Source organism: Monopterus albus, unplaced genomic scaffold (genome assembly GCF_001952655.1).
Source record: "Monopterus albus unplaced genomic scaffold, M_albus_1.0 scaffold76.1, whole genome shotgun sequence".
In the NCBI taxonomy this organism is placed as follows: domain Eukaryota; kingdom Metazoa; phylum Chordata; class Actinopteri; order Synbranchiformes; family Synbranchidae; genus Monopterus; species Monopterus albus.
Window position 1 is genome coordinate 248,936 of NW_018127956.1, and position 10,951 is coordinate 259,886.

A 10,951-nucleotide genomic window follows, 5' to 3' on the forward strand; every position below is an offset into this window, starting at 1 on the left:
CCCCCTTCCCGTTGTTCTTGGAACTTGATTTCAGTACTACATCCTGAGGGGTGCCAAAACGCAGCTTCTAATTGGGTAGAGAGCAGTGGAAACAAATGTAGAACCAATGATGAGCGTTATACGGCTCAACATGTTTTGGTAGGTTCTTATTATGAAAACCCCCCCAACACTGAATGGCAACAGAACAGCAGCCTTAAACTGAGGACTTCTTTTTAAGGAGGGTTTGTCCCTAATGTGGCAGTATGTTCACGCTTTCTCCTCTGCGTTGTTACCTATAGAGTCCTGGCTGCAGGAGACAACTGAGAAGATTTCCTCAATGAGGTTCTGCCTTGCATTTAGGGCCTCGAGGTTGATCTCTGCTGGCACTGAATATGGCTTGCCTGGATACAGGGGCTCAATTTTACCAGCTACAGGCGGGGGAGGGACAGAGAACTTCTTGGCAATGTTGTGCAAGACACTGCATGCCTTGATGATGTCAGACTTTTTGTTCAGAGAGTTTTCCTGTGCAAAACCAAGTTGCATCAGACACCTGAAGCGTCTCTTCATGGAGCCAAGCGTTATCCGCATGATGTCATAGATCTTTGCGTGGGCCTCATTGAAGCGTTTCTCCATGTCATTTGCAGGTTCTGACACAGGAGTCAAGACATGTTTGCTTAAGCTGTAACCTTTCCCACCTTTAGGAAAGACACACAACAATGGAATTAATACAGCATCAGAGAAACAAGGCAGTTACTGTTATTTCTATAAAATGTAGTTTTTTTCATAATGCAGATGAAATACAGAAACAGCTGCATGTTTAATGTGTAAAGTTTTTTCATACATATTTATAGACTCGGGTTTAATAGAATATTGTGTGTGTTAGTGGACTATATGAAATTAAGTAAAAACAGAAAATAGCACAGGATAAGCGTCACTTTGCACAGACAGAAGAATGCATTCCAAACAGCAGCTCACAGTTCTTTGTGCATATGATCAGATGGGTCTCTCCTTGTTTTATTTCTTACCAATAACCCAATATGGTCCGTGAAGTTCTGTCTCTAGTTCCCTTCCCTTGAACGACGAGTCCCATATTTCTTGCTCAAATGTGCTGCCCACACAACATTTTTCAACACTCAGTATGTTGCCATCGGAGTCGCATATGATCTGGCTCACGACCGATGTGTAACTCAAGGTGTTGACAAAAGATCTGAAAGAGTTCTTCTCATACGGAGAAGCTCTGATCTTGAAGTGCGCGGGGGCCAGGACGCCGAGCACACGGGGGATCCCGCAGATCTTCTTTATCTTGAAGGCGACGTTGGCTTTGGCATCCCGGGTAAATGGGAATGAGATGAACTGATCGGCCATCCCGGAGATAACACCGGACACTGTTCTGATGATCGCTGGACTTTCCGTCTGGCTGAGTCCGAATTTCTGCAGAAGGGCAGTGGAGGAAACTCCATGTGCGTAATAGTTCAGCGCCACCATGACCATCGCGTCCACGGACAGCGTTGATTTGTCCACATCGACTGCCTTCATGCGGATGCGAGCAGAGTCTGTGATGAAAGTGAGGCAGGGTCTGGTGAGGTGGAACATCTGGAACAACGCTTCGTCGTCGAAATCGTCAAAACAGCTCAGAGTGCCGTAGTCAGCCTCGCCATTTTCGAGGAGCTCTCCTTGGACCGCAAGCCACACTGGCAGGGAGAAGGCCATCAGTCTACTACTGACTATATTTATACACACGTGTGACTTTAGCAGCAAACCCAACAGCGCTTACAGGATGAACAACCACTGATAAATCATACACACATTCATGCACAAACAGGAGTCTCATGCTAGAGTGGTCTTCTTCTTTAATGCTTAGGGAGACCGCAGAACAGTGCGTTATCGCCACCTAGTGGCCGGGGATGAAAACCACGAACAATTTTAGGCAGCTTTATTTAAATGATGTAAATAAAACGGGAGAAAGCTTAAATGATTTTATTGGAAAGTCGGGTGAAACTGTGAATCACATTGCAAATACATGAAACCCCTTCATAACTGCAATATGTTTGTGCTTTACAGATGACTGTGATGATGTTCATCAAACCTTTTTTGTTGGAAGCTCTCTATCACCTCAACCCGCTCTGCCACAAACCTTAAAGCACAACTCCAGCTGGTTTACTTTTTCATTCAGAAATTAAGACAGTCCCTAAAATCTGATATTCCATAACTTTACAATCCACATTTCTTTGTGGTTTTTATTATTTATGCAGAGAGAACTCCAGTCAGGCTAGTAAAAAATGCTTATTTTCTCTTTTAATTTGAGAGAAAACTGCTTATCAGATTTAGAGTGTATGGAATAGTGTATCTATAAACCACCTCAATGGAATTAACATAATATAAACTCCCATTGTGATTTTGACCAATCAGACAGGTGTATTTTACAATAAATAAAGTAATCTTACCAAGTACAGGTGTGAAAGCATACAAAGTAAATTCATTCAATATACCTTTGCATTGTTCCTGGACAAATAATTAAAGTAAAATCAATCTTTTCTACAGATAATGTGAACAGTGTTATCACAATGAATACCCAGCAGCTTTAGCTCCTGCCAAAATCTGTTTCTGTTTGTGATAGCTTGGCTGACAAATAGAACATTTTGTTGGCTTCACTAATGGAAACATCTTTCAGTCTGGGTATTCCACCTTTGTTCCAGCCTTCTGTACTCTGGCCTTGAGCGTACAAATCTGTGACAGAAAGGAAGACAGCCAAGGGTGTGAGGGTCTGAAAGTTCACAACTCCATGAGTAAATCCTCCTCCCATTTGTTTTCTCTTGTTGGAAGGCACAGTAACAAAGATTAAGTGTATTATGTATATTTGTATTAGATTACAATTGATGATATCTTGAGCTTTTAAAATGCCCTTTCTATTACTATTCAGAAATGTCTTGGATATTTATTTAGTTCTTCTTACTTCTTATTAGTTTTAACAGAAATAACTATTGTACTATTGTACCATGGAAGCCAAGCATGGCAGTGGAATTAATATTGGTAGCCAGTCTTATTTTAATGTAAAAGTGTAATGTTGCCTTGTCACCTAACCAGCAGGTCACAGTTAACATATCCTCACCTGTGATGTTGTCCACAGAGTCAAGTGGAGCTGTGTTGTTCATGTTCACTCCAAACAGTAGCGCCACAAATATCATTAATGCAACCAGGAGATACATTGGCACCGCAAGAGTCCAGTATCTACACGAGAAAAAAATGTTTCACCTAATGGAAGGTAAAACTTCTAATGTGGTATATATATTTCCACAGTTTCATTTAAGAGTTGAGAGGGAACATGTTACTAGATAACTACTCTCTGATAAGGATGTTTTCAACTTACTTTTGAGGCCAATAAGTGAGCCCTATTGAATGGAGCCACTCCTCTGGTATGTAAGCCCACAAACAATACAGAACTGTGGAGAGAAGACAGGAGAGTCATGTTGTTGATATGGTAGACAGTTTTATCCCCTGAATACCAATTCACAGTGTTTAGATACTCATAAATTAAGGATTGGACACACACTGCCATTGTTAGTGTGCACATTTAATCACTGTGACCTGACAGTGAGTGTGGTGAGTAAACTTATTTGTTTTGTATTTGTTGAAAAATAAAGATATGTGTAATATGTAATGCTACACAGTACAAGTGGGTTAAGTTATGACCTGGAAAGTAAAATCTAATGAAATTGTTTTGATGTTTTGTGTCGTTACACCGTGTGTAAATGGATATGTATAAACATGCTATTCAGTTCATTTGATGTCTCTGCTGGGGTTTTTTTTTTAACCTGGAATCAGGCATGTTTAATACATTTATACATTTAATGCAAACCCTTCTATTCTCCTCATGAATTTTCAAGCTTCATCCTGGTGGGGGCCTATTTAAAGTCGCAGGCCCACACTAGCGCACTACAGCTCCTGGCAGAAAAGATAACTAGCATGGAGCTAGAACATCCCGACTCTCCACTCATTGTTCTAGGGGACTTTAACGGGGCAAATCTCTCCCACAAACTGCCAAAATACTGAGAGCATGTTACCTGTCCCACCAGGGACAAAATTACACTGGACCAAACTTAAAGCTGCAAAGCCTGTAATCAAAATAGTGAAGAGCTGGACCGAGGAGGCTAAGTCAGAGCTACAGGCCTGCTTTGACTGCACAGACTGGAGTGTATTTGAGACTGCAGCTACAGACCTGGATGAACTCACTGACACTGTCACATCTTATATCAGCTTTTGTGAGGATGAATGCGTTCTACTGCAGGTTTGACAATCAACACTCCCCCCTCACCCTCCCCACCTCAGAACCAGCAGCTGCTCCCCTGAAAATCACCACCCTTCCCTCCAGCCCCCCACCTCTAACAATCTGTGAAAAGGATGTGCATGGCCTCTATAAAAAAACAAAGGATCAGAAAGGCACTGGGCCCAGATGGCGTTTGCTGATGATACAACAGTCATTGGTCTCATCCGAGACGGCGACGAGTCAGCCTACAGACGGGAGGTTGAGCAGCTGGTCCTGTGGTGTAGCCGCAACAACCTGGAGCTAAACATGCTCCACCATCTCCCTGAAGTGGATGTCCAACATCAGGACCATCATCAAGAAGGCACAGCAGAGGATGTACTTCCTGTGCCAGCTCAGGAAGTTTGACCTGCCTCCGGAGCTGCTGATACAGTTCTACAGAGGAATCATCGAGTCTGTTCTCTGCCCCTCCATCACTCTCCGGTTTCGCCCCAGCTCAGGAAGTTTGACCTGCCTCCGGAGCTGCTGATACAGTTCTACAGAGGAATCATCGAGTCTGTTCTCTGCACCTCCATCACTGTCTGGTTTGGCCCAGCAACCAAACAGGACAGAAACAAACTCTAGTGGACAGTCAGGACTTCAGAAAAGGTCATTGGTGTGACCTTATTATGCGACTTATTATGTGAGCCTGCCCTCCATGGAGGACCTGTACACCTCATGGGTCAAAAGGAGGGTGGATACACCCTGGATACAATCTGTTTGAACTCCTCCCCTCTGGACGGCGTTACAGGTCACTGTGCACCAAGACAACCAGGCACAAGGACAGTTTCTTCCCCCAGGCCATCACTCTGATTAACACTTAACCAAATGGACAATAACCCTCAATGCAATACCTGTAAATATACATTGTACCGGTTATACAGATCTGTACAGGTCTCAATTTTTAAATGGTAAATGGACTGTATTTATATTGTGCATTTTTCCACGGTGTATTGCACTTGCCAAGGTGCTTTACAGGAGATGATACACCATTCACACACACCGATGACGACAGGCTGCCACACAACGGCGCTAGTCAAGCCACCGGGAGCAATTCGGGGTTCAGTGTCTTGCTCAGGGACACTTAGGCATGCAGGGAGACCGGGAGTCGAACCACCAACTTGCTGGTCAGGAGATGACTGCCCTACCTCGTGAGGCACAGCCACCCCTATTTTTAAGTACTCTATCTTTATTCCTATTTATCTCATTTCACAATGAGCATTCCTTTGTCTGTCTGTGTTGTTTACTGCCTGTTTATACTGCTTATTTTGCATTGTTTACACTGTTTGTTGCTTATTAATACTGCTTATTATGTTATACTAGCCTTGTGTTGGTTTACTGTTTACTTACCCCTTGCACAGGGATATGTACATGCACACTGAGAGCCAATGTACCAGAGTCAAATTCCTCGTGTGTCTGACACACCTGGCCAATAAAGCAGATTCTGATTCTGGTTAAGTATTGCAATACATGGTGAGTGAAACAATAATACTTGACTTACAGAAGCCAAACTGTGAGCCAAGGAAGAGAACAAACCCATAAATGGCTCTCTCAGGGACAGGGGAGGGAGAGTTTTCCACCATGATCTGAAACCACGATACAGAGACATGACAAAGTGTAGTGATCCAAAGGCAATTCGAGTTAACTACGAATAATTACATAAAAATGGTTCATTTAGCTAAGACAACCCACGTTTCACCTAATGCTAAAACACTACCAGACACTGTCTTGTAAATAAATATACAATGAAATTTGGATATTTACCAAGATGTTCTCAAAATATGTGACGCAACGTATTTATCCAAAATGTAAATAAAACGGCCCGTGACGAAAGCAAAATAAACGCATTATCAACATTTTTCGCAAGACTCTTGCTGTTACCTTCTTAAATTACATTAACACTGACAACCACCCAAAGTTGCCTTCATACGGCCCCGACGCGATATTTGGCACGACGTGAAGCATTTGCCAGAGACTGAGTTCCGTGTTCGGAATAAAAAGCAAGACAAACAACAAAACATCACTTTTGCCGCATTAATATATCGTATAAATTTGAGTGGATATGCCTAGAACTTGCCGTTGTATGGTTTAGCTTTGTAACTACCTAAACGCGCATATGTTGCGATGTTGTGTGTTGTCCGGGCATATTTGGCTGTTACGTATACCGGAAGTATACAATTCAGCATGGCACAGAAACGTCTGGAGTTCGCTAATGAGCAATTTTATCACTAAATACGGAAACTGTCCTAAAATATGTTCTGCGTTGGTTTGGCTTCACGACAGATTTGACCTGGGACAACATTTCGTAGTGAGACGGTACTGACTTATTTCTTTAACGTTACTTGTTAACCAAGTGACAGAGTTATGATGGTCCAGCGTGGCTGAGGACGGTTAGCACGTACTTCAGGACTTGACCCAAATAAAGCAAAATATTTTACCGAGGGTGGTCACAATGTCAAAGTCGAAGGCAAAGAAAACTGATTATCGAGTTCAAACATATCATCCTACGTCTAAAGGGAAAAAGAGACACTGGTATCAAAAACAGTTAAAAATGGAACAGTCTCTATTAGCCGACCAAAGAAAAGTCAAAGCTCAACAAGCGCAACCTCCAACAGATGCACAGTGGTTCTCTGCCAACTGGAAAGCATTACAAGAGGTAAATGTCTGGTCTGTCTGTGTACCTTAGAGAGATGTTTACATGTGATTTCTAACATTTGTCACATCCCATACATACCTGAAGATGGTTCATATCCTTGAACATTTTCCACAGATATTAAAGACCAGTCCGCCAGAGAAGAAGCAGTCTGTCGCTCCGAAACAGCAGAATGGAGCTCTGCTGAAAAAGAAGGCTAAAGCTAACAATGCTGATCCCAGGCAGACAGACACTGAGAAAAAGGTGAAGCAGAAGACTGTTTCTAACAGTCTGGTCCCCAAGGACTCTCAGGGATGCTTAAGGGTTCCACCTGTCTCAGGGACAAGAAAGTCTACTGCTCCAAAAAGGAAACATGACAGTGGAAAGTCAAACATTGAGCAAGCAGGGAAGAAACAGAAGTCCGTGACTGAAGAGAGAAAATTCACAGCGTAAGTACAGCAGCACTCAAGTCTGCAAATATTTAGGTGAGGAATAATTGTGGCTGTGAAATTAATCTTGTTCTGTGCTCTTGTAGAGAGGACATTTGGTTTGATGATGTGGACCCTGATGACATTGAGGCAACAATAGGACCAGAGGCAGCACAGATTATAAGGAAGAAGGACATTCTGAAGAACCAGGACCCAGAGATGGCCCTGGTGAAGGAGAAAGCCTTTCCTGGGTGAGTGACTACACACCCAGTGTTCTGTTGGTACCTCAAACACGTGCTTCAAAAGAAATTCTGCAGTAGTTACATAGTAATCTTTAAAAGGGGAAGGACAGTTTGACAGTTTCCTACTACAACATTCAGAACTTAGAGGTATCAGAGTGCTTTCATTCATAATTTTGTTAATTAAAAAACTTAACTCTTGCCATAAATTGTGATATGAATGCAGTGTTGGTGCCAGTCTAGCTGCTGCAGTGTCAGTTATGCTATGAGTGGCAGTGTGCTTGTGCTTCTAAAGGAACGTACTGTACCGCTATTTCTTTAGTTAACATTATTGCCTATAATTGCCTATTGCCTGTTTTTTTATAACTGTTTTGTTGCTTGCATTGTTATACCTTAGTGGCAGGCGTTGTTTTTCCTTTATTTTTTTTTTTTTTTTTTTTTTTTTACAGTAAAGAATCTACTTGCAGTGATATAACAGTAAATTTATGTCATTTACCAATGTTAATACATTTGAGAGTGTGGACTGTGCTACTTTAAGAAGGAGTGAGAAAATGTGTAATTTTATATTACAGTATTATAAATGGAAATACAGTGCATTTTGCAGAAAAGGTAAATGAGAACATCTTTATGAATAAAATACCCAGACTAAATTGTCTGTTTTGGTTAATCACCAAATGAAGAACTGACCAATCATCTTGCTTCATCATGTTTTTTGCAAAACATCCTCCCAATTCAATATTGCCAATGCTGAGCTTCTCACTAAGTTGCAGCACTGATCTAAATGGTCAAATACAGCCAGAGATTCTAAAGGGATAGTTACCACAGTACAATATTGCAAAATCTCATATTTGCTTCTTCTTTGTATGTACTGAGTTTTCTGACCTTTTTGTGATTTTTGTTGTGGTAGCACAGCTTGTGAAAACATGTCTCGTTCTATATCTCCCTTAATTGTAAAGACAGGTGGAAGGTACAACATGTAACAGAAACAGAGACGACAGATATTCGTAGCTTCAGCCTCTCAGGCAACTTGACATAGCAGTGACGACTGTCCTCTTTTATCACCCTGTGTGCCATTCACCAAACATTAGCCTCACCAAAGCTGTGGCAATTGATTGCGAGATGGTAGGAGTGGGTCCTGATGGAGAGGACAGCATCTTGGCTCGGGTGTCCCTTGTGAACCAATTTGGGAAATGCATCTATGACAAGTTTGTGAAACCCACAGAGAAGGTGACGGACTACAGGACCGCTGTCAGTGGGATTCGACCAGAGGACATCAAAGATGGTGAGTAATGAAATTAGTTGTAATAAACAGTTCACAAGCAAGTTATAGTTAATTGCTTTAAAATAGTCTTCTTCATATATTGGTATATCATAATTTACCATCCATGTTTCCCTCATTGCAGGAGAGGATGTGCAGACTGTGCGGAGGGAAGTTGCTGAGATCCTGCAAGGCAGAATAGCGGTTGGACATGCCATACACAATGATTTAAAGGTAGCCTGGATTAATATCTGCAAGAGAACTAATACAATTTTCAGATTAAACTGTAAGAACTTTTGAGCCATTCTTAAATTCCTGTTTCAGATTTTACTCTTGGATCATCCAAAAAAGAAAATCCGGGACACTCAGAAGTACAAACCCTTTAGGAAGATTGCAAAGGTGATCATATGACACAATAACCAAGAAACTTTAAAGTTTACAAACTCTATGAATTTGACTCCCAAATACATGCAAACCCCCTAAAAGCACTGCAAATGGTCCCAGTCATGAAATTTAAGTGATAATGAGATTGATTTTCTTTTTTCAGAGTGGTAGACCCTCACTGAAAGTCCTCTGTAAAGAAGTACTCAACGTGAAGGTCCAGCAGGGTGAACATTCATCTGTAAGTCATCAACACATCAAATGCCACTTTCTCATGATTGTTACCAATTATTTATTCCACTTCTGTTTTTCAAATGTTAATAATTGTGATAGTGGTGTAATATTTCATGGTCTCTTTGCACTGCCTTCTCTTGGCTATAACAGATGATTTCCACCACCCTCCTTTTTTCCAGGTTCAAGATGCACAAGCCACCATGAGGCTATATACACTGGTGAAAAAACAGTGGGAAGCAGACATTAGAGCCAGCCACAACACGGACTTAGACAAGAAGAGTGAGCGAAAGCCCAAGTTGCCTAAGCACAAGGGTGGGAATCCCATTGGATTATGAATTTAGAACCAAGGACAGATCCTCTCTGAATCAGAGTTGACCTGACTGATATGATCATCAGTTTGTTTGTTTTTGTAAGAAAAAACTACAAGCAGGCTGAAAGTAACTGATGTTGAACACTTAGGACATTTGTGTACAATCTATCACAGCAGTACCTCAAAGTGAAGAAAAACAAACCGCAAAGAATACAAATGAAAATTCACATAAAGATGTTTTTTTAAAAAGCAATAACAGTGATGATGTGAGCCTGAGCCCCTCAGACAGAGCATTCCAAGATGTAAAAGACCCCATTGTTTTGGCTGATTTACCAAGACTTGATCCAATGCCAGGGCTGTTTTGCCTGAGCATCTCAGGTTGTGACATACATGGGGATTAAAACATCTCAGAGCACAGAGCCTTTATTTACAGTGATACTTTGAGTGATTTCCACCATAAGGATTTCCAGTTGACATTTCCCAGAATGTTATTCCCACCAGTCAGAGGCAGGTGTTCAAATCTTGTGCCATCCATTGGCCACTGGAACCATCATGCATTGTTTTTGCATGATGATTCCAGTGGTTTATAAACTGTTTAGATCATTGGTTTCTAGTAAGTTGGTTTTTAATCATTTGAGTCCTGGTTACCTTAAAAGTTTGATGTTTGGAAAGTATGAAGTAAACAAGAGAGAACTTCTTTCTGTTTAGCTTTATTGCACTTTTTGTGTACAAATTTCCTCACCAGTTATATTGTCATTGACAAAAGTGAATCCATCCAAAGTCCAGCTTTGGCTTAAACTGATGTCTCTAAAGTAGAAACAGTTGACTTTTGACTTATCCAGAATCATCTTGGATTTATACGCTCACATTTTTTGTAATCTATTGCTCTCTTTTTACCTGATCACCACCCACAAAAAGTTTAGAGGCATGTTAGGAATGGTTTGTTGAACTGCCCAAAATCAGACCAGGTTTACTGTATTGTCATGTTTCTGTTCACACCTTAAGAAACATTGTTTTCACACATCACCTCCAGGCATTCTCACATTATCCCAGACAGTGTACATCTACAAAAAGAAACTCCTATTTTTTGTGTTTTTACCAAAGTGCATTCTTGTGTTCGGCTTAGGTCTCTAGAGCAATTGGTTCCCACATTTTTCAAATGTGTATGTGTACTGTGTGTGTGTGTGTGT

At 41.3% G+C, this 10,951-nt stretch overlaps 3 protein-coding genes across 4 annotated transcripts; 1 reads left to right on the plus strand and 2 right to left on the minus strand.

Annotated features, from left to right (window-relative positions):
* Positions 1-108: 108 nt before the first annotated feature.
* On the minus strand, positions 109-1,877 carry LOC109963640 (putative nuclease HARBI1). The gene is made up of 2 exons (XM_020606328.1): positions 1,005-1,877; positions 109-674 (listed from the first exon to the last, which is right to left on the minus strand). Exons 1-2 carry the CDS (start codon positions 1,687-1,689, stop codon positions 247-249), a joined length of 1,113 nt encoding a protein of 370 aa, XP_020461984.1. The 5' UTR covers positions 1,690-1,877; the 3' UTR covers positions 109-246.
* A 64-nt stretch (positions 1,878-1,941) lies between these two features.
* On the minus strand, positions 1,942-7,094 carry pigp (phosphatidylinositol glycan anchor biosynthesis, class P). 2 transcript variants are annotated; one of them, XM_020606335.1, is made up of 5 exons: positions 7,014-7,094; positions 5,781-5,865; positions 3,347-3,419; positions 3,089-3,207; positions 1,942-2,706 (listed from the first exon to the last, which is right to left on the minus strand). In XM_020606335.1, the coding sequence occupies exons 1-5, from the start codon at positions 7,038-7,040 to the stop codon at positions 2,561-2,563; spliced, it is 450 nt and encodes a 149-aa protein (XP_020461991.1). In that variant the 5' UTR covers positions 7,041-7,094; the 3' UTR covers positions 1,942-2,560. The 2 variants fall into 2 exon arrangements, with proteins under 2 accessions (XP_020461991.1, XP_020461992.1); XM_020606336.1 differs by lacking the exon at positions 7,014-7,094 and adding an exon at positions 6,044-6,242.
* On the plus strand, positions 6,471-10,458 carry rexo4 (REX4 homolog, 3'-5' exonuclease). Its single transcript, XM_020606326.1, has 8 exons — positions 6,471-6,935; positions 7,050-7,360; positions 7,447-7,590; positions 8,667-8,860; positions 8,982-9,070; positions 9,161-9,235; positions 9,384-9,458; positions 9,631-10,458. Exons 1-8 carry the CDS (start codon positions 6,732-6,734, stop codon positions 9,784-9,786), a joined length of 1,248 nt encoding a protein of 415 aa, XP_020461982.1. The 5' UTR covers positions 6,471-6,731; the 3' UTR covers positions 9,787-10,458.
* The last annotated feature ends 493 nt before the right edge of the window (positions 10,459-10,951 follow it).

Coding starts and splice junctions, on each gene's coding strand:
- rexo4 (XM_020606326.1), top strand. CDS start 6,732: ATGTCAAAGTCGAAGGCAAAGAAAACTGATTATCGAGTTCAAACATAT. Junction 7,361..7,446: donor GAAGAGAGAAAATTCACAGC/GTAAGTACAGCA, acceptor GTGCTCTTGTAG/AGAGGACATTTGGTTTGATG. Junction 9,459..9,630: donor AGCAGGGTGAACATTCATCT/GTAAGTCATCAA, acceptor CCTTTTTTCCAG/GTTCAAGATGCACAAGCCAC.
- LOC109963640 (XM_020606328.1), bottom strand. CDS start 1,689: ATGGCCTTCTCCCTGCCAGTGTGGCTTGCGGTCCAAGGAGAGCTCCTC. Junction 675..1,004: donor CGGACCATATTGGGTTATTG/GTAAGAAATAAA, acceptor TCTTTCCTAAAG/GTGGGAAAGGTTACAGCTTA.
- pigp (XM_020606335.1), bottom strand. CDS start 7,040: ATGTTCAAGGATATGAACCATCTTCAG. Junction 3,208..3,346: donor CTCACTTATTGGCCTCAAAA/GTAAGTTGAAAA, acceptor TTTCTCGTGTAG/ATACTGGACTCTTGCGGTGC. Junction 2,707..3,088: donor CTCTGTGGACAACATCACAG/GTGAGGATATGT, acceptor TTTCTGTCACAG/ATTTGTACGCTCAAGGCCAG.